This window comes from Physella acuta, unplaced genomic scaffold (genome assembly GCF_028476545.2).
Source record: "Physella acuta isolate Inbredline_101_S28 unplaced genomic scaffold, ASM2847654v3 ptg000017l, whole genome shotgun sequence".
Taxonomy (NCBI): domain Eukaryota; kingdom Metazoa; phylum Mollusca; class Gastropoda; family Physidae; genus Physella; species Physella acuta.
This window is the reverse complement of record NW_026731537.1, coordinates 1,965,494-1,986,691: the sequence shown is the minus strand read 5'-3', so window position 1 is coordinate 1,986,691 and position 21,198 is coordinate 1,965,494. Positions and strand designations below refer to the sequence as shown.

Genomic DNA, 21,198 nt, shown 5'->3' with positions numbered 1-21,198 from the left:
TAGTAAAATATCCCGTCTCTCCCCGGGGAGTACAGTCACAGCCTCGTTTTGGATTATATCCCAATGATTGTGTAGCGGGCTACAAATGTAGCATGACACCAACACCAGGAAGCTTCTAGAAGCATTTTACGCCGAACTGAGTGCAGCTTTTGTTGGCCCTAAACTATTTACTGGGAGCCGTTGGCCGCGGGCTTCGTACGGAATCCATCACGTGATGGCCGTAAAGGTTGACAGGTGTAGGATTCAGTCATACCTACACCTAATTGTGTGGTGTACGATCCAGTCACATCTGCACATATTGGGATGTGCAGCATCAAGACATAAAATAAAAGTAAAGTTTCCCTTTCAAACCTGACGGTCTATGGGGCAAGTGAAGTAGAGTTCACTTGTTTCTGTGACCTCGGCATAAGAAGAGAGAGTGTGGTCAGCACTATGTCCAGCCGCCTTCACTTTCCCTAACTTGAGTTAGGTACCCATCAGAGTTGGGTGGACTCAGGGACGATCTACTGACTTGAACCCCGATTCGAACTCGAGACTTACGGGATAGCTGTCCAGCTCTCTACCGCTAGACCACTCCGTCCCCGCAACAAGACATACTTGCACATTATTGGGAGGTTTAGAGTCGTGATATCAGCACATTATCTCAGAGACTGACTCAAACAACTTTCACATTTCTCTGTTTTTAAAAAATAAAGAAAAAAAAATCAACCATAAAGCTAATCCACATTTGATCCAGACAATTGAAAATAAAATTGGATGCCCCAAGTCGTCACAGGTCATTATAAAGCAATTGCTCCAATCGCAGACAATTATTTCTCCGCTGTTTCGTTTTTTACATCTAGATCTAGCTACCTAGTCATCGCTAGCTGCCTCCATTAAATCATTTTCCACGCAGTCAGCTTTGCCGTTCTCGTGGTTTTAATAATTGCTTATCACGTGGTATTTACAATGCGAAGTAAACTTTAGATAATTTCGATACAGATTTATTTACATGATTGTGTTTTGAGTTATCTCCCTGTAATTATTGTTTTTGTAGTTATCTCCCTGCATTTGTGTGTGTTTATAATTATCTTTCTGCAGTTATTGTGTTTGGAGTTATCTCCTTGAAGTTGTTGTGTTTATAATTTTCTCCCTGAAGTAATTTTGTTTATGTTTATAATTATCTCCCTTCAGTTATTGTGTTTGGAGTTATCGCCCTGCGGTTATTTAAATAATTATTGTTTTATCTCCCCTTCAGGTAACCATAGCAGCCCGAAACACGCCGTAGAATACCGACCAATAACAACGCTGCCTTTAAACAACCTGAGTCGCCAGCCAATCAAATCAGACTACAGGACGATGCCATCTTTAACCAGCTTCCGCGGACCGGATATCAAGCTGTATCCCGTGGCCACGTCACATCCGCTCCACGGCGAGACGGCCTTGACCCAGACGTACCCCTACAACGGCGACAAGGTCCATCCGTCATCCCGGCCTGGACCCGCCTACACCAGCCTCACGCAGGTGCCATCCAGCAAAAACTCTGGCACCAACCGTCACGTGACATTCTCGACCAATCAGAGCCGGGGTCAGAGGGAGGAGGCGTCCACCTTCGGCAGGCGGTCACCCTTCGGGCCGGGGTACGAGAACCTCCTACCGGAAGTGGGGGGCTTGTACATCAGCCTGCCCAGGAGCGTGGACGATGACGACGGCAACACCACCACTTCTGGGAGCTACACCATTGACTCCGACAACCTCAATGACTCCATCACCTCCGCGTGAGTCGAAACACGCGCAACTGTGCTAATCGCCAAAAATACTGACTCTGACCATCGGATGCGACATCCGGTAAACTGTACTCGGAGAAAGGGGCGTGTCTGACGGCCACCCTCGCAATCTGTTATCTTGCAGAGATTTAGGTTAGTCTGACCTTTCGCTCTGATTCCACCAGTGCCTGGCACCATACACCCCAACAAGACGGACCCTGGGGCGTCACCCCAACAAGACACGGACCCTGGGGCGCCACCCCAACAAGAGGAACCCTGGGGCGCCGGCTTCAATACTGTAGCCCCCTACGTTGGGGTCCAACCCTATCAGAAACTAGATGTTCACTTCGGCCAAAACTCTTATGTCCTACTGTGGGTATGTCCTACTGGGAATAGATCCTATCTGGGTATGTCCTACTGTATTTCCTACTGGGTCCTATGTGGGTATGTCCTACTGTAGAATTCTTTAAATCACTGCAAATCTCTCTGGAATCAAACGATGCACACCAAATACAAACCAACAATCCCACCCCCCCCCCCCCCCCAAAACACAAAATCTAAGCAGTTGAATCATAAACAAGTCTAAAGCCAAAGGGACGTAACAGAGACACCCCACTCATTTCAAAATGTCGGCTGCACTGACAGCTTTATAGTATTTAACAAAAGTGAATTTCGCATGAAGTAAATGCTACATTAAAACATCACACACAGGAATTCAAACCTTAACAGTACACGCTGGAGAGAACAAACATTGCCAAATAACATTAACACAAATACAAGAATCGCGAGACCACTCCCAACTGTATTTAGCATCATTGTTTGTAATTTACATATGTTTTGATCGTTACAAAATGTATCCTAAATTGGCCTGATATTTTCAATTTTGTAATATCGAATTCGGCTATGAAGCAGTGAAGCTGTGGTTCCTTATATCAAGTAGATGTGTTAACATTTTATTTGACATTTTCAAATGGCATTCGGTTAACTTTGCATTATTAAACACTTATGGTATTTATAAAATGTGACTTGTCGTAGTTTTGTCTTCTTGAAATTAAAAACTCGATTTTTTGTGACGAAACTGACAATTAGCTACCAAAGTGTGTAGTGTTTGACTTAACTTTCTTGTGTTAAAACATTCTACTCAATGTCTTGCCTTTTTCAATCCATTAATGTGTTGGCTGACAAATAGGGAATTGTGGTTATTTAAGGGGGTCAGGGGTTGTATGGGTCAGGTGGGTCAGTGGTTGTGTGGGTCAGGGGTTGTGTGGTCACTCAGGTGGGTCAGGGGCTGTGTGGTCACTCAGGTGGGTCAGGGGCTGTGTGGGTCAGGTGGGTCAGGGGTTGTTTGTCAGACACCGGACAGGGGTTATTTGGTCAGGTAGGTCAGGGGTTGTGTGGTCACTCAGGTGGGTCAGGGGTTGTATGGGTCAGGTGGGTCAGGGGTTGTGTGGTCAGGTGGGTCAGGGGCTGTATCTCAGACATCAGACAGGGTTGTGTAGTTAGCTCACTGTTTATCACGTCAAGTGCTTATCTCAATGAAACAGCTTGACGAACATATCTAAACAAACACGGTGCCTGCTGACTGGAGTAACATGCATATATTTACATATATTTACATATGGTATCTCGTTCATTACTTTAATGATAGTTGGTCTTGTTGAATAAACCCAACTGTAATTTTTTTTTAATAGTTAAGTATTTTTTAAAATTAAACGTAATTAAAATTGTGTCACTTTGGATAGATGTAATATGTTTAAATCTCCACTGACTAATAATGTCATTTTTAAAACCAGCTCTTCAATAAATTCAATACATTTACAGCAAAAAGCTCCATTTCTTTCTTACTATGGGCCTAAGTAAGCAAAACAAAATGTATCCAATCGCTACTCTTGGCATGAGATTAGCACTGAAAAAATGGCTTTAGTTGTGCAACTTCATGTTAAAATTTTAATCATTTCAAGTCTTGATGGTGTATTGTTTATGTGTATATTATGCATGACTGTTTGCTTGTGGTCTATTTTCATCGTTCCACAATATTTGTAATGTGTGAATATTGGAATTTTCAGGTAATTCACTGTGAATTCGTAATCATCTATTTATTGTGTTTCTTCTGCATTCCCGTTGATTTGATTCCAAAAATTAATGTTTTATAATCTATATGTTTTAAAGCTATTTTTAATCGTTAACAAGTGGAGTTGAATAAAATGTAATTAATAATCTTTCCTGATTACTAATTAGTTACCACACAACAACAGATTAATTCTCTTGATTGGGTGGGCATTGTACATTTCAAATGGTGCTTATGTATGTGTAGGGGTGTTAGAATGTCGGGGTGTCGGGATGTCGTGGTGACAGAGTGTAGTGGTGTCAGTGTTGGGGTGTCAGGGTGTTAGGGTGTCAGAATGTTTGGGTATCAGGGTGTGGGGTGTCAAGGTGTTAGGGTGTCAGAGTGTTGGGGTGTCAGGATGTGGGGCGTCAAGGTGTTAGGGTGTCAGAGTGTTTGGGTATCAGGGTGTGGGGCGTCAAGGTGTTAGGGTGTCAGAGTGTTTGGGTATCAGGGTGTGGGGCGTCAAGTTGTTAGGGTGTCATGGTGTCGTGGTGGCAGAGTGTATTGGTGAGTGTCAGAGTGTTGGGGTGTCAGGATGTTAGGGTGTTTGGGTCTTAGGGTGTGGGGTGTCGGGGTGTCCTGGTGTCATTGTGTCAGAGTGTAGTGGTGAGTGTTGGAGTGTTGGGGTCTCGCGGTATCAGAAAGTTGAGGCCGTTGAATTAATTCAAGTGTGTATATGTACGGTGTATATATTGTATTTGCAATGGTGTATAAATTGTGTGTGCATGGTGTACATATTGTATGTGTAGTTTGGTCTGGTATTTGTGTAAAACGTATGTATGCTATCTTTAAAGGTGTATGTGTAGTCATTTCTTGTGTAAAATCAAATTTGTCAAGTATGTATGTTGGAAATAAAAGTTTTGCGATGTGTATAAACCTGATAACATAATTATTTAGAAGTAAATAACTTACTTTTAAATTCAATTGGTGTGATGTTTAAAGTTGTGTGTATGTGCGTTGATCTAAGATGGTCGTGCCTATGATCTGGTATGTGAATGTGTGCTGGTGTGTGTGTGTGTTTGACCATGATGTGTGGAGTGAAACAATGCTCAGAGAAACACAACCTCTTGTATAAAAAAAAAATAACCTGATAATCTCCCTTGTATTGCCCGCCTAACTGTGTTACTTCCCTTGGCTGTGCGAGGAGCTAATAAAAGTCGATCTAGGAAAAAAAAAAGTCATTTTCAAATTGTTTTCCGCTTGAATGATCTTCATTCAACGCTGGTAAACAATATCAGCAGTGTGATGAGGCACCATGCAGCCTCGAGCACAATGATATACCCCCCCCCCCCCCCCACCCCCTCTGTCAGCAACCTAATTCAACTTACAAGGCTGAGATGCAATTAGGGGCAAGTTACTGAGTATAAAAAAAAAATGACTTAGTAATTTTATTTTCATGCTTCATCTGTGTGCAGTTCTGTGCATCTATTTGTCATGATCGAATTATGAACATTACACTTATTTTCGGTGTCTATGTATTTCATTTTGTAATATAACGATTCTATTTTAAATAATCTTTGTACAGCTTTATATTTGTACCTACAGCTTTATGACATTTATTTACATCTTCATGACATGTATTACCGGCTGTATGACGTGTATTTACGGCTATATGACGTATTTACTTTCGCTTTCCAAGTATTTTCTCTAAAATTTTACTCTCCATTCCAATTTTTTTCCTAAAAATTAAATAAATTTCTGATAAAACAAACTGTTGGTGTTATTGTTTTACATTATATATATATATATATATACTATTTGAACGATTGAGAGTTTGTGGCTTGTTTTCTTGAGATGGACCCCCCTCCTCCCCGTGCTCAGAATAATGACTTGACTGTTCACCCCCCCCCCCCCCCCACACGGTCATCTGGTACACGTTGTTGCTGGAGTCATGCAGACGTCAGGAACAATTGGCGGGAAAAAGACGTCGTGTTGTCTTCACTCGTCTGATCGGAGGACGGCCAAGGGTACGCTGGCAATGAGGTAACCCCCCCCCCCCCCCCCACACACACCTCCACCCACCCGCCCCTGGGGAGTTGCGCCAAGAAAAGCTATTGTTCGGCATGCAGTGAGCAAGCCAGTCCCCAGTAAAACGGTATCGATTTGCCATTAGATGTTTGATTTGATTTGATTTAAACGAAAGGGTATTTGAAGGCGATCATTCATCGTCCTAGGGTGTTTACGTGTAGATTTCGCTTGTCTAAGTGCTGAGGTATACAGGAACTTTAAGCCCATTCAAGTGAGTCTGATGTAAACAGGAACTTTAAGCCCATTCAAGTGAGTCTGATGTAAACAGGAACTTTAAGCCCACTCAGGTGAGTCTGATGTAAACAGGAACTTTAAGCCCACTCAGGTGAGTCTGGGGTAAACAGGAACTTTAAGCCCACTCAGGTGAGTCTGGGGTAAACAGGAACTTTAAGCCCACTCAGGTGAGTCTGATGTAAACAGGAACTTTAAGCCCACTCAGGTGAGTCTGGGGTAAACAGGAACTTTAAGCCCACTCAGGTGAGTCTGGGGTAAACAGGAACTTTAAGCCCATTCAGGTGAGTCTGATGTAAACCTGAATCCACTCCCTAACACTGCAGGATATTGTGCAGGAGCGGCATAGGTTTCTGGGATGTCAACCCTAGAGAAATGACCCCCCCCCCTCAACCTAATTCCGTTTACGACAATGCTTAGGCACGCCTCTGTTTGAAGATTCTTCAGCATAGTAGCCTATTCAGGTTTGGGACTCCAGAACGTCTATTATGGAACTCAGTTATGGCAAACTCTACTTTACCTGTCTTATTGAACTTGAAGTCTACAAAAAGGATGTAGTTTAAAAAAAAACTCCAGACAAGAAAACCTCATTTTGATTCTCCTCACAGGGCTAGGTCTGACCCTAACCCTACTCTACTTGACCTACACCCCCAGCTTACCAGGGACAGACCCAATCTGCCTTTCACTCCCAACCCGTTAATTAAACTTGGAGGGAAAAGCTTTGGCTAACCAATTAGATTCACCCACAATGTGTCTACACTCAGGGGCAAGAACTCTGGATCAGTCGGTCTTAGGTGGGGGATTATCTCCCACAAATCTTCAGATTATATTAACTGGCCGCCGCCCATATCTGAAGGATCTCTCTATTATGTTAAGTGGCCGCCGTCCATATCTCGCCCGTCTTGATAAATCCTATCTTATCCCGTGCCTCGATTCACTGTCCCTCCATTTGGCCGTCTTCTGAAATTGTTCTGGCTGTCCTATTGGCCAGTCTCCTGAAAGTGACCTGACCGTCCATTTGGCCAGTCCTGAAAGTGACCTGCTGACCGTCCAATTGGCCAGTCTTTTGAAATTATCCTGGCCGTCCATTTGACCATTTGACCATTTGACCAGTGTCCTGAGTGACCTGACCGTCCAATGGCCAGTCTTCTGAAAGTGACCTGACCGTCCATTTGACCTGTCTCCTGAAAGTCACCTGACCGTATATAACCTATGACACGTCATTCCTGACGAAATCTAGTCAGTGTCCACGTCACTGACAGTCAATCTTCAGCTCAGAGAGCTAAGCCAACTGTGAGTTGAAATAAGAGCTAAACCTAATCAAGTCTTGTTAGCGCTATTAGCCACCACTGGGTGGTATTAAAACATTTCAGCTCAAGTCAAATCGATTGAAACATAGAACTATAGATAGTAAGTGATGCCAATAAATATGATAAAATCCTAATAAAGACTTTTAAAAATATATCAACCTATATTTAGAATTAAAAAAACAGTTTAAAGAATTTCGGAATATTGAAATTAATTAATTAAAAATGAACAATAATTAATTTGCAATAGTTATTGTGTGAATGTAGCTACATCATTCTTTGATTAAATCACATAAAACAATTTAATCGTCTGCATGTTGATTTGATGAAAGCTTGGATTTATTTAGTTTTAATTCGCAATTACATGAATCAAAAGGATTATGTATACGGGCTTAGTTTATGAAAGAAATCAGCAAAAATTCAACATTACAGATTTAGGTTCAAAAAATTAGATAAAAAGTCAATAAGCTGATGAGAAGAGGGTATTAATCAATTTAATATTTGTTGCGTTAATCTGGTTAAAGACTGCCTGAATGTAAAACCACAATCTAAAACAATCATACATAATATAGAGATGAAACAAAAATGGAATATAAAACAAAATAAAAATGTATTTATTATCGTCTGCCAAATGTCTTTCTACTGCAAATCTAGATGTCATCAGTTCTAATTAACCTTTCTTTTAATTAATTTGACGAACACAATATTCAGTATTTCAACTTGATCAATCTATCACAAACACATCAAAAAACGTCTCAGTCATAAACCCCTAGAGTTCTCTGGCCTTCCACAACACTACTTCCCCTGTGTCACCACTACTTCCCCTGTGTCACCAGTACTTCCCCTGTATTACCACTACTCCACTGTGTCACCACTCTTCCCCTGTGTCACCACTACTTCACTGTGTCACAAGTACTTCCCATGTGTCACCACTACTCCACTGTGTCACCACTACTTCCTCTGTGTCACCACTACTTCCCTTGTCACAATTACTTCCCCTATGTCACCACTACTTCCCCTATGTCACCACTACTTCCCCTGTGTCACCACTAATTCCCCTGTGTCACCACTACTTCCCCTGTGTCACCAGTACTTCCCCTGTGTAACCAGTACTTCCCCTGCCTCAACACTACTTCCCCTGTGTCACCAGTACTTCCCATGTGTCACCACTACTCCACTGTGTCACCACTACTTCCCCTGCCTCAACACTACTTCCCCTGTGTCACCAGTACTTCCCCTGTGTCACCACTACTCCACTGTGTCACCACTACTTCCCATGTGTCACCACTACTCCACTGTGTCACCAGTACTTCCCATGTGTCACCACTACTCCCCCTGTGTCACCAGTAGGCCTACTTCCACTGTTTCACCAGTACTTCCCCTGTTTTAATCACATTACTCTAATACCATTTTTGTATATAATGGTACTAATGCTGTTTCCCAACTAACTAACAACAGATTTGCTAATGTGTAGCTACACAATCGACTTTATAACCAGTACCGTCAAATTTATTTCCCTTAAAATCAGCTTCAATGAACTTGTAAGAACGGCTAGAGCGCACAAAGCCACGTGCAACTATAAACTTCCGCCCCGGGGCTGGCCCAGAATTCCCCAGGACGGGATCTGCGAGTTGGGTACCGTCTAACGACAGCATTAGCAAGGACGCTACCAGCATTCACATATCCCTTGCATTCTAATGTCGGACTTTCTGGTCGGTTCAAAAGAAATTCGATGATATTACCATGTTTTGAATTATTCAAATTCGCCAGGGGAGACACTCCATGAAATAGAAAGCAAGACTAGTGGCTTTCTGGATGCAGCGATCTATCAGTACAACAGACGGTCAGAGGCGGTTTATATAGCGTGGCCAATGTATCTGTGACTGGTCAAAGTATCTGTGAATGGCCAATGTATCTGTGAGTGGCCAATGTATCTGGGACTGGCCAATGTATCTGGGACTGGCCACTATATCTATGACTGACCAATGTATCTGTGAGTGGCCAATGTATCTGTGACTGGCCAATGTATCTGTAACTGGCCAATGTATCTGTGACTGGCCAATGTATTTGGGACTGGCCAATGTATTTGGGACTGGCCAATGTATCTGACTGGCCAATGTATTTGGGACTGGCCAATGTATCTGTGACTGGCCAATGTATCTGTGACTGGCCAAAATATCTGTGACTGGCCAATATATCTGTGATTTGCCACTATATCTATGACTGGCCACTATATCTATGACTGGCCACTATATCACTTGTCACCAGTTAGAGACCAAGTTAAAATGTAGATATTGTATTCGCAATCCCTTAGAAACGACACAAACTGACTACATAAACATTCAAGTTACTGGGGACATAATTATGGCATCCTACTGATCACGTTAAGACAGCCCTAGTCACGTGACGACGCACTGATTACGTGATAACACGAAGATAGCCTGTTCACGCTAAGACAGCCTGTTCACGCTAAGACATTCACGAGACAGTCTGAACCCTTCAAGCCTCGATACACCACTGGCTAAAGAGCTTCACATTTTCTCAGTCCTTGTCTTTATGCTACCGAAATCGTATGTTGTACTGTCCTTAGATTCAACTTTTGCACCATATCAACGATTGAGACAAGGTTAATAAACCGTCTTATTTTGTTTTCAAATGGCAACAGTTTGTTTTCAAATAGAGATAAAGTAAAAAAAAATAACACAGGACCGCTTTTAAAATATAAGAGTTTAAAATGGATAACTATTTAAATACGAACTCATTAAGTTCTGCTAATTGCAAAATAATACCCCTTGCCCGCCTCTATATAATACGGAAAAACGAACACATAAATATATACGAATTAGCATTAAAACATTTACACGGGTTTTAAAATAAGCCATGATTCCTATGGTTTTAGCCAATAGAACTAAAATCTTGGCTAGAAATTCAGCAATTTTGTTGTACGTAATCGCGGGGTGTCACGTGACGTAATGGTATTGAAGACATCACCAGAACTACTGATTGGTCACCAGAGTTCATCATTGTTCGCAACATCACCAAAATTCATGACTAGTCCCACCATCACCAGAACTACTGACTGATACCAACATCACCAGCAGTGTTTCTTCCAGACATTTTTCTCCGGGGGGCACTTGAAATCTCCGGGGGGGGGGGGGGGCGGTAAACTTTCTTCGGGGGGGGGCGGACACTGTTAAAAGTATATATTTTCTATATAAATTATATAAATTTCATTTCGTTCGGGGGGGGGGGGGCGGTAAAAAAATTTCGGGGGGGGGGGGGGGGCTTCGCCCCCCCGAAGAGATGCCTGGAAGAAACTCTGATCATCAGAATTCATGATTGGTCCCACCATCACGAACGTGGTGTCAACATGCGACCATTAGTTAGAGTAACCTCCCCTTCCCCCGTGGACTTGTCCGATGAAACGTCATTTCTCCCTAAATCCCGACTTTGTACTAAAAGGCCTTAACCTGTCGACCAGTCCTCGACCTTTGGTCCCTGGTCACATGACCACCCCACCCGTAGCTGGTAGTGATGTTTTAATCCCCTGCACCATCATTAATTTATCGGCGCTGGGGTCGGGCCGAGACCACATGGGTGGGGACAAACTTGGTATCGGACCACCGTGGGGACGCCACTGGACGCCAGTGGACGCACATCCGAAATTCAAATTCGAGCTGCGGCTTTTAGTGTAATTCAACACAACACCCCCGGGCGCTGGGGTTTATGTCTTCACGCCCGGGGGTGACTGTTGGCTGTGTTGTCTTAAACCGTGACGTCGCTCGAGTGGTCTCCCAGGGAGTGGGATGATTCCCCTTTGTTTTTGGAAGAACGTGAAGTGGGTATGGAGTTTCGGTGAGTAGATTGGGGTTTGGCCGTAGCTAGCGATGAGTGGATTGTAATTCCTGTAATGTAGGTGTTTTCAATTACAATAGATTGTTGTAGTGGGGTGGGGGGGGGGTGGAAATGGGAGTGGCGATGGGGCTACACTCTTGTGCTGTGGCCCTAAAGTACAAAGTGAATTTGAAAACAACTTTCAATTTATTTAACTATCAATATTTAAATGTAATCATTGTTAGATCGGTTTTATTTTATTGGAATAGATACATACTTTTAAAAATGGCATTAATAAATAACCTAACTTTAAGCAGATATTTTGATTTGAAAAATGGCATTAATAAATAACCTAACTTTAAGCAGATATTTTGATTAAAATCTTACTCTTAGTTTACATTGCATGCATGTGTGTGAGTGTTCGAGTTGGAAATCTCTAACTTCATCATGTGTGTAGGTAGACCAATGCGGCGATTTTGTTCAAACTTTGCAGGTAGATTTAAAGTGTTTTAAAGCGAATATTTTAGTATTCTTGATAATATAGGATTCTTGATAATGTATTTGATTTTCAAATTTGTTTATCTCCTTATTTTTTCTGTTCGCATTCCTAGTTACTCCACGGCAGTAAAGACAAGAAATATTTGTCAACAATTTATAACAAACGTTCTTTGCTTTTATTAATGAAAAACTTTATTTTCTTTTATTAATGAAACAAATAAGTTTTTATAAATTTTTGCCCTTGCTTTATCATTTATGTTTTTTATACATTTTTGCCCTTGCTTTATCATTTATGTTTTAATCTAGTTAAGGTGGTTAGCCAAAATGGAAATATTTTGTTCAACGTCATATTGATGGATTATTGTACAAGTGACGTTTAAGTAATCCCATATTTCAAAATCCTGCTTTCAAATCCAATAAAATTAATCCCATATTTCAGTTCCCACATTTCAACCTATACACCTATATCCCATATTCCAACCGCGTCATTTTTTCCCCGTGTGTGCACAAGACCTCGGAATTTGAAGGGATAGTGTGGTCAGCACTATGCCCGTGGTCGACTCGTGGACTGACTCGAACCCGGATTCGAACTAGAGACTTACGGTTTAGAAGTCTGGCTCTCTACTGCTAGTCCACGCCGTTCCATCAACCCACAGCTCCAATGTCAGATATTTCAAGCTCCCATATCCCATATGACCCCCTCCCATATCCCATATGACCCCCTCCCATATCCCATATGACCCCCTCCCATATCCCATATGACCCCCTCCCATATCCCATATGACCCCCTCCCATATCCCATATGAGCCCCTCCCATATCCCATATGAGCCCCTCCCATATCCCATATGACCCCCTCCCATATCCCATATGACCCCCTCCCATATCCCATATGACCCCCTCCCATATCCCATATGACCCCCTCCCATATCCCATATGAGCCCCTCCCATATCCCATATGACCCCCTCCCATATCCCATATGACCCCCTCCCATATCCCATATGAGCCCCTCCCATATCCCATATGACCCCCTCCCATATCCCATATGAGCCGCTCCCATGGTCCATGCCATCTTCCATATCATCTGCCCCGCTAGCCAGCAGGGCATGTTAGGGCAGAGAGAACCAAATGAAGTTTTCCTTCCAGCAGCCCCCACCCCTCGCCCTGGGGAGCGGCACCTACTCAGGCGTGTTAACCTATCGCCCCTTATTGTGTGGGGGTGGCGCGATTGGTCTACCCCTGGCCCGGAGCTAGGACTTCCGGTCCTACTCCGGCATGTCTGGGGCAGCCATCTTTGCTGTTTGGTGTCATTAGCTCCGTGAGTCACGTGCTCCAGTAATTAATGAATCACTGGCCTACATATGAGCTACTGTTCTATCGAAGAATCAATCTCCCAAATTTGTGATAGAATAATGATACACGTTATGAACCAAAAACCTCCAAGTTCTATCTTGGTCGAATAGTGAATGAAGAATTTGATTTCATTTGATGAAACAACCCCCAAAAAATTAGATATCGACATAAAGCGAAACCCTGATGTACAACTAGTACAAGTTAAAAAATAAATGTGTTATTGTTATTATACTGACCATAAAGATGGACGGAAGTATTCAATTTATTCAATAACGGTAACAACAGTAGGCACGGAGGCTTTTTTGTTTCCACACTGGTCAAATTGGTAAAAAATATAAAAAAAAATAAAAAAATAAACAGAATAACAACATTGTTAAAATTGTGGTCAGTTGTCCTAACATTAAGCCACGTCAGGTACACAACAAATGAACGCTAAAAATATACTTTTACGGTTGTTAAAAATTCAGCATAAAAGTAAAGTTTCCCTTTCAAACCTGACGGTCTATGGGGCAAGTGAAGTAGAGCTCACTTGTTTCTGCTAAAATGCTTGGTTAATTTTTTTCATAATTATAATAAACTGTAGTAATCCCTTTATAATTATAATCTACTGTAATAATCATTTACAGCCAAATAATCTTTCTACTTATTCCACGATAGACATAGTTTTAATGCTTTTAATTCATTTTTTAAACGCCAAGCTTCGACACATTGTTCCCACTGCTTCTTTAGACTCTGGTCAAACATTCCTGTTTCTCACCCCTGAACCCACCACTAAAAACCTGCTAATATTCCTATTACACCTCTCACAGCCCCAATCACAAGCCCTAACCTGAACCCAGCACTAAAAACCTGCTAATATTCCCATTACACCTCTCACAGCCCCAATCACAAGCCCTAACTAAACCACAATTAGCTTTCCACCAGATTACCTCCAAACGTTTTTACTCACGCAAGCACTCCTTCCCTAATCAAACTCCCTCGCGCATGCGCAGACCCTTATGGAAGCCGTAGATGGCGGTAGCAGAGCCCACTCGCCTGCCACTGGATATGCTGATCCCGGCTTAATGCTTCTTAAATTAGCTCGACGGGATCAAGGATTTGGGGTTAAAAATTGGAGAAGGGGTCACAAGGAGGGGTCACAAGGAGGGGTCGCAAGTGGGTTTAGTGGTTGGTTTGTACGCGGTGGTGCAGACAGAGGAACCACTTGAGAGAATAGGGGACCAAGTGAGCGGTTGTGATGTGGTGGTTTTTATAGCTCTCTGGGGTGCTGTTGTATGGTGGTACACTGGGGATGTTGTTGTTGATTGGTACACTGGGGATGTTGATGGTGGGTACCTGGAACTCATTGATATCCTTACATGTAATAAATGCTTGTTTCAGTCTGTGTTAGTGTGTCTATGTTAGTGTGTCTATATGGTGTGTCTATGTGGTGTGTCTATGTGCTGTGTCTATGTGCTGTGTCTATGTGCTGTGTCTATGTGCTGTGTCTATGTGCTGTGTCTTTGTGGTGTGTCTATGTGGTGTGTCTATGTGGTGTGTCTATGTGGCGTGTCTATGTTGGTGTGTCTATGTGCTGTGTCTATGTGCTGTGTCTATGTGCTGTGTCTATGTGGTGTGTCTATGTGCTGTGTCTATGTGCTGTGTCTATGTGCTGTGTCTATGTGGTGTGTTTATGTGGTGTGTCTATGTGCTGTGTCTAAATGGCGTGTCCCTTAAGTCCACTTATTTTTCTGCTCATTCGATTGATCATTACAACCAGAGTACTCACAAATCTTTAGTCTCAGTGTCGTGAAATCCTGACAAAAATTTTATCCCCAGGTTTACTGTAAATCCTACTAGTTCACACCTAATGTTATAACTAGACATTTTGTGAACAGTAGACGTTAGGGGCGGTTTTATGTACACTCAGAACATCAGACCAGAAAATTTTACAAATGTGGGGAACAAAAGTGTTCTAGAACCTACACACAACTCCTCTCATATTCGATCCAAAATGCCCTTGTTTGAAATCAATCACCAAGATTCCACAAGCTAGAATAATTTTAATTCATGTTTGACCTCGATAGTTTGACCTCTACACTACGCCACTACCAACAACAAGAGAAGACATGCGGTGCTATTGTCCTAAGACCAGCAATGACATGAAATTTTCGTTCAATATTTCAGGCTAATCCCATCACTAGCATGTTCTCGTGATTTCAATTTCAGATTTTTAAATAACCTAATCCGTCTCTTTAAGCAGATGAAACAGATTTTTCGTTTTTCGTTTCGTTTTTCGTTTTGTTGTTTTGTGATTTTAAAATCTCCTGACCAGATTCAGCTTTGAGTTGAATGAGGTCCAAAAGTAAGCAGAGAACGCTCTTTAATTTGTAGTGAAGGTGGAGTCATAGAGTCGTGAAGGTGGAGTCATGGAGTCGTGAAGGTGGAGTCATAGAGCCGTGAAGGTGGAGTCATAGAGCCGTGAAGGTGGAGTCATAGAGTCATGAAGGTGGAGTCATAGAGCTGTGAAGGTGGAGTCATAGAGTCATGAAGCTGGAGTCATAGAGTCATGAAGGTGGAGTCATAGAGTCATGAAGGTGGAGTCATAGAGTCGTGAAGGTGGAGTCATAGAGTCATGAAGGTGGAGTCATAGAGTCATGAAGGTGGAGTCATAGAGTCGTGAAGGTGGAGTCATAGAGTCATGAAGGTGGAGTCATAGAGTCATGAAGGTGGAGTCATAGAGTCATGAAGGTGGAGTCATAGAGTCATGAAGCTGGAGTCATAGAGTCATGAAGGTGGAGTCATAGAGTCATGAAGGTGGAGTCATAGAGTCGTGAAGGTGGAGTCATAGATCCGTGAAGGTGGAGTCATAGAGTCATGAAGCTGGAGTCATAGAGTCATGAAGGTGGAGTCATAGAGTCATGAAGGTGGAGTCATAGAGTCATGAAGGTGGAGTCATAGAGTCATGAAGGTGGAGTCATAGAGTCATGAAGCTGGAGTCATAGAGTCATGAAGGTGGAGTCATAGAGTCGTGAAGGTGGAGTCATAGAGCCGTGAAGGTGGAGTCATAGAGCCGTGAAGGTGGAGTCATAGAGTCATGAAGGTGGAGTCATAGAGTCATGAAGGTGGAGTCATAGAGCTGTGAAGGTGGAGTCATAGAGTCATGAAGGTGGAGTCATAGAGTCATGAAGGTGGAGTCATAGAGTTGTGGAGTCATAGAGTCGTGAAGGTGGAGTCATAGAGTCGTGGAGTCATAGAGTCATGAAGGTGGAGTCATAGAGTCGTGAAGATGGAGTCATAGAGTCATGAAGGTGGAGTCATAGAGTTGTGAAGGCGGAGTCATAGAGTCATGAAGGTGGAGTCATAGAGTCATGAAGGTGGAGTCATAGAGTCATGAAGGTGGAGTCATAGAGCCCTGAAGGTGGAGTCATAGAGTCGTGGAGTCATAGAGTCATGAAGGTGGACTCATAGAGTCGTGGTGGTGGAGTCACTGAGTTTAGTAGTCGTAATTTCCTTAGCTATATACCAATGCTGTCGCTGAACTCATGTACAGAACTTAGTGTTCCCTTACCTTGTTGTACCTGCGCCGTCTAAAGACCACTCACTGGTACCATTAGTAGAGGGGATGTCCTGAGAAAACTGACCGGGGAGCCAGACAGATCTGCTAGGTGATTTATTATTGGATCTTTAATATTACCCTTCCCCCCCTTCCTTAGAAAGTTTGGCCACTCTTCAAATATACCAGCCCTTCTAGTTTTTGTTGAACTGGGCCTAATTTTTGGCCAATCTACAAAACTGGACGAAGTTTAGATGTTTCAACCTTTCATGGGTATTAATAAGTTTATTAAATATACGGCGAACTACAGAGATGATTATTTTCCTTGCCTATGTTCGAATTTACGTTGCAAGGGACGCAATTCAATAAATACTAAGTATAGAAAGGGTTTTTGTATTAGCTCCCTTACACACAACAAAGTTATCCGGAGAAAAATTATCACAATTATTTATCATTTTAAAAAAAAGGTTATTTAATAAAGATTAGAAAGTATATTTAAAAATATACGATCTGTTCACTAATATGTTCTACAAAGGCTGTGTTCTAAAACGTACAGCAATCACAATATTAAAGAAAGGTAACCAAAGTTTAAAAAACAAAACATACTAATTACACGATTACCTCCCCTACTATATAAATATAAAGGTGAGGAAGCAAAAGAAAACATTTTTTACAGTCAGTTTTGGTACAGTCAGGGTCAGTTATTCACTCCAAAATGTCAGGTATGGCCTACTTCAATTGTCAGGTAGAAACCAAATATCAGGTAGACTCCAAATGTCAGGTAATTTTTCACTCCAAATGTCAGCTAGACTCTAAATGTCAGGAAAAGTTAAACTCTAAATGCCAAGTAAAGCTAGACTCCAAATGTAAGGTAAAGCTAGACTCCAAATGTCAGGTAAAGCTAGACTCCGAATTTCAGTTACAGATAAACTCAAAATGTTAGCTAGACTCCAAATGTCAGGTAAATTTAGACTCCAAATGTCAGCTAGACTCAAAATGTCAGGTAAAGCTAGACTCCAAATGTCAGGTAAAGCTAGACTCCAAATGTCAGGTAAAGCTAGACTCCAAATGTCAGGTAAAGCTAGACTCCAAATGTCAGGTAAAGCTAGACTCCAAACGTCAGCTAGACTCCAAATGTCAGGTACAGCTAGATTCCAAATGTCAGGTAAAGCTAGACTCCAAATGTCAGTTACAGAAAAACTCAAAATGTTAGCTAGACTCCAAATGTCAGGTAAGTTTAGATAGACTCCAAATGTCAGCTAGACTCCAAAAATCAGGTAATGTCTAACTGATAGTTGAAGTCTAACTGTACCTAGCATTTGGAGTTAGGTACATCTAAACTCAACAGTTTACACCACAATACACCAGAATGTGAGACAAAAATTTGCATTTGTAAAAACAAACCTTAGCAGATTTGAATTATGTATTAATTTCTGCTTTTGTTTCCAAACCTCACGAACTAACTAACTAACGAACCGTGAAAGGCTGAGCTAAATAGTGGTCACGCTCTGGTGAACACTGTACCGCACCACAGGTCAAGCGTGACACTGTTTACCTAGTTCCTACAGTAGATCACTGCATAAAATTTACATGATTCATTCATTAGCTGATTGCTGTTTTGCTTATTGCGCCATTTTAGTAGCGATGTAAATCTTTTTAACATCGGCTGTCTGTTTCTCTCAGCAAAGATCTGCACATTTGATATCTGCAAGACTATCTGCACATTTGGTATCTGCAAGATAGATTCTAAGTTCCACTATGACCAAGTTATTTTAACATCACAGATATCTCAACGGCTAAAACTCAATCGAAAAAATGTACTCCCCCCACCTCCACCCTCCCCCCTAAAACAAAAACTACCCGCAAATCAAAAATTAATAAATCGTGAGTCATGTTAGTGCAATTTTAAACTCTCCACATTTCCTAATTTCTCCTATTGCACTAAACTAACCATTTAAATAGACATGAAATATTCCACCCACAAAAAGTCAACATCTAGATGAACATGAAAGTTTACTTAAAGTATCACATCTAGACGGAAAGTTTCCTTAAAGCATCACATCTAGACGGAAAGTTTCCTTAAAGCATCACATCTAAATGGACATGAAAGTTTCCATAAAGTATCACATCAGAATGGACATGAAAGTTTACTTAAAGTATCACATTTAAATGGACATGAAAGTTTCCATAAAGTATCACATCAGAATGGACATGAAAGTTTACTTAAAGTATCACATCAGAATGGACATGAAAGTTTACTTAAAGTATCACATTTAAATGGACATGAAAGTTTCTTTAAAGTAAAGTATAACACCTAGATGGACATGCAAGTATGAAAGTATCTCCTCTATCTAGATGGACATGAAAGATTCCTTAAAGTATCACGTTGAACTGTCTCTTGTTTGACCTCTAATGTCAAAGAGTTCGTGTCGTTTATTTTAACATAGAAAAGAGCGTTCAGTTTAGTCAAACTTGGTGCGTTCAGTTTAGTCAAACTTGGTGCGTTCAGTTTAGTCAAACTTGGTGCGTTCAGTTTAGTCAAACTAGGTGCGTTCAGACCTAGTGTTAGCGATACTTGGGGCTATTTTTATCGTACTCGGGGGACTGTCAATATCGAGCCTCGCTAATTAGCGTAATCAATTAACGAGCCACGCATGAATATGTGCTAGATTATGATGTGCGAAGGGTGAGTGATGATTGGGGGTAGGTGAGTCTTTAGAGAATAAAAAAAATCAATGGTAGCCGGTCAAGTCATATAGCCGCTGGTAGCCGGTTAAGTCATGTAGCCACTGGTAGCCGGCAAAGTCATGTAGCCACTGGTAGCCGGCAAAGTCATGTAGCCACTGGTAGCCGGTTAAGTCATGTAGCCACTGGAAGCTGGTTAAGTCATGTAGCCACTGGTAGCCGGCCAAGTCATGTAGCCACTGGTAGCCGGTTAAGTCATGTAGCCATTGGAAGCTGGTTAAGTCATGTAGCCACTGGTAACCGTTGGATACGTACCATTAATATATATTTGACAAGTTTTGATTGACAGTTATATACAGTATTTCTTCCACACTTTTTTCTCCGGGGGGGGGGGGCGCTTGAAATTTTCGGGGGGGGCGGTAGACTTTCTTCGGGGGGGGGGGGGGCGGACACTGTTAAAAGTATATATTTTCTATATAAATTATATAAATTTCGTTTTGTTTGGTGGGGGGGGGGCGTTAGAATTTTTTCGGGGGTCTTAGCCCCCCCGAAAAGATGCCTGGAAGAAACTCTGGTTATATACCATATCTATCACCATCTTTGACACATTTTTCGATGTATTACGTCTCAGCTAAGAAAAAATTTCATTACAACCGATGACAAAACAAAAAGTTGGGTAAAAACGGCGGCCATTGCCCCACCTCTCTTTGCACAGTTTCAAAGACTCATCGAGAATCTAACCGAATTTCGCCAGAGTTACTCCACAGGTTATTTCCCTTGAGCTGTTTATTCAGTGATCTCTCGTCACATCAGTCGCCATTTTTTCCATTGAATTTAATTACATCCCTTAACGCTTCAACGTTCAATTGAAACAATCCCCAAAAAATCGATGACACATCTCAATGTCCCGTGGACGCTTCATTGACCCGACCCCAGGGCTGTTGACAGTTGGGTCGGGAAAACAAAAGACCCCCCGCCGATAGATTGGAGGGAGCACTTAGAATGCGGACACACGGTGAGGAGGTACTCATACCTCGGTAAACACACGTGACAGGGATGATATTGGCTGTGACAGGGAGATCACCCAGGGGTAAATAAAAGGCTGAAATTTTCAATTCCTCTGGAGTTATCTCCCACTGGCACCAATATGCAACACTTCCGGTTGGGACTAAGGACTGCAGACGTTACAAGAAAAACCTTCTGATACAAAACGTTGCTTTTTACGCTCTATGTAAAATAATTAATATAACATAACAAATTGATAACTATAGGTCATTTTATTGTCTTTAACGTAACGTAACGTGTTAGAACTAAATTTTATTTAAAAAGGTTTTTAAAAATATTTTTATCTGGTGATCACTTGATGGAAAGCTATAAATAGAACATATTGTGCACGCTTGTTTTAAGCAAGGGTAAATTGGAATGTGGAGGCGAGTTTGTGGTCATCAAATAAAGGTGAGTCTGTGGTCATGAAATGGAGGTGAGTGATCATGCACGTGTCGCCTTCACACCTCGGTGAGTCACAGAGAGAATTTTTCTTTCATCCACCTGGAGGATGCAGAAACATACGAGGTCTTCACGCGTGAGCAGAGAGCTGGAGTTTTAGTGCTCATGTCAGAATGTGTGTGTGTGGTGGGGGGGGGGACATTTATGTAACATCTGAGTGGGGGTGAGGATCTAGGTGATCGGGGTGTTTGGTTTAACTACAGCATCTGTGTGGTACTGAAGTGCAGACTAAGGTTTGGAATTCTGATGTATCATAAAAATTGATTTCTGCCGTGGAATTAATTGATTCTGATTGCCCTGAGGTTTGGTGTAGTGTTTGTTGCAATCTGTTTGAGAAATACATTATAGTTATCTAGACTAATCAAAACTT

At 41.9% G+C, this 21,198-nt stretch overlaps 1 protein-coding gene across 1 annotated transcript in view; it reads left to right on the top strand.

Moving 5' to 3' along the window:
• The window catches only part of LOC131937245 (protocadherin gamma-A10), a 68,000-nt gene extending 65,948 nt beyond the window's left edge, over positions 1-2,052 (top strand). The window contains exon 10 of the mRNA XM_059294520.1: positions 1,238-2,052. Within this exon, the coding sequence (XP_059150503.1) occupies positions 1,238-1,761 (524 nt within the window). The 3' untranslated portion in view covers positions 1,762-2,052. The remainder of the gene's footprint in view (positions 1-1,237) is intronic.
• The last annotated feature ends 19,146 nt before the right edge of the window (positions 2,053-21,198 follow it).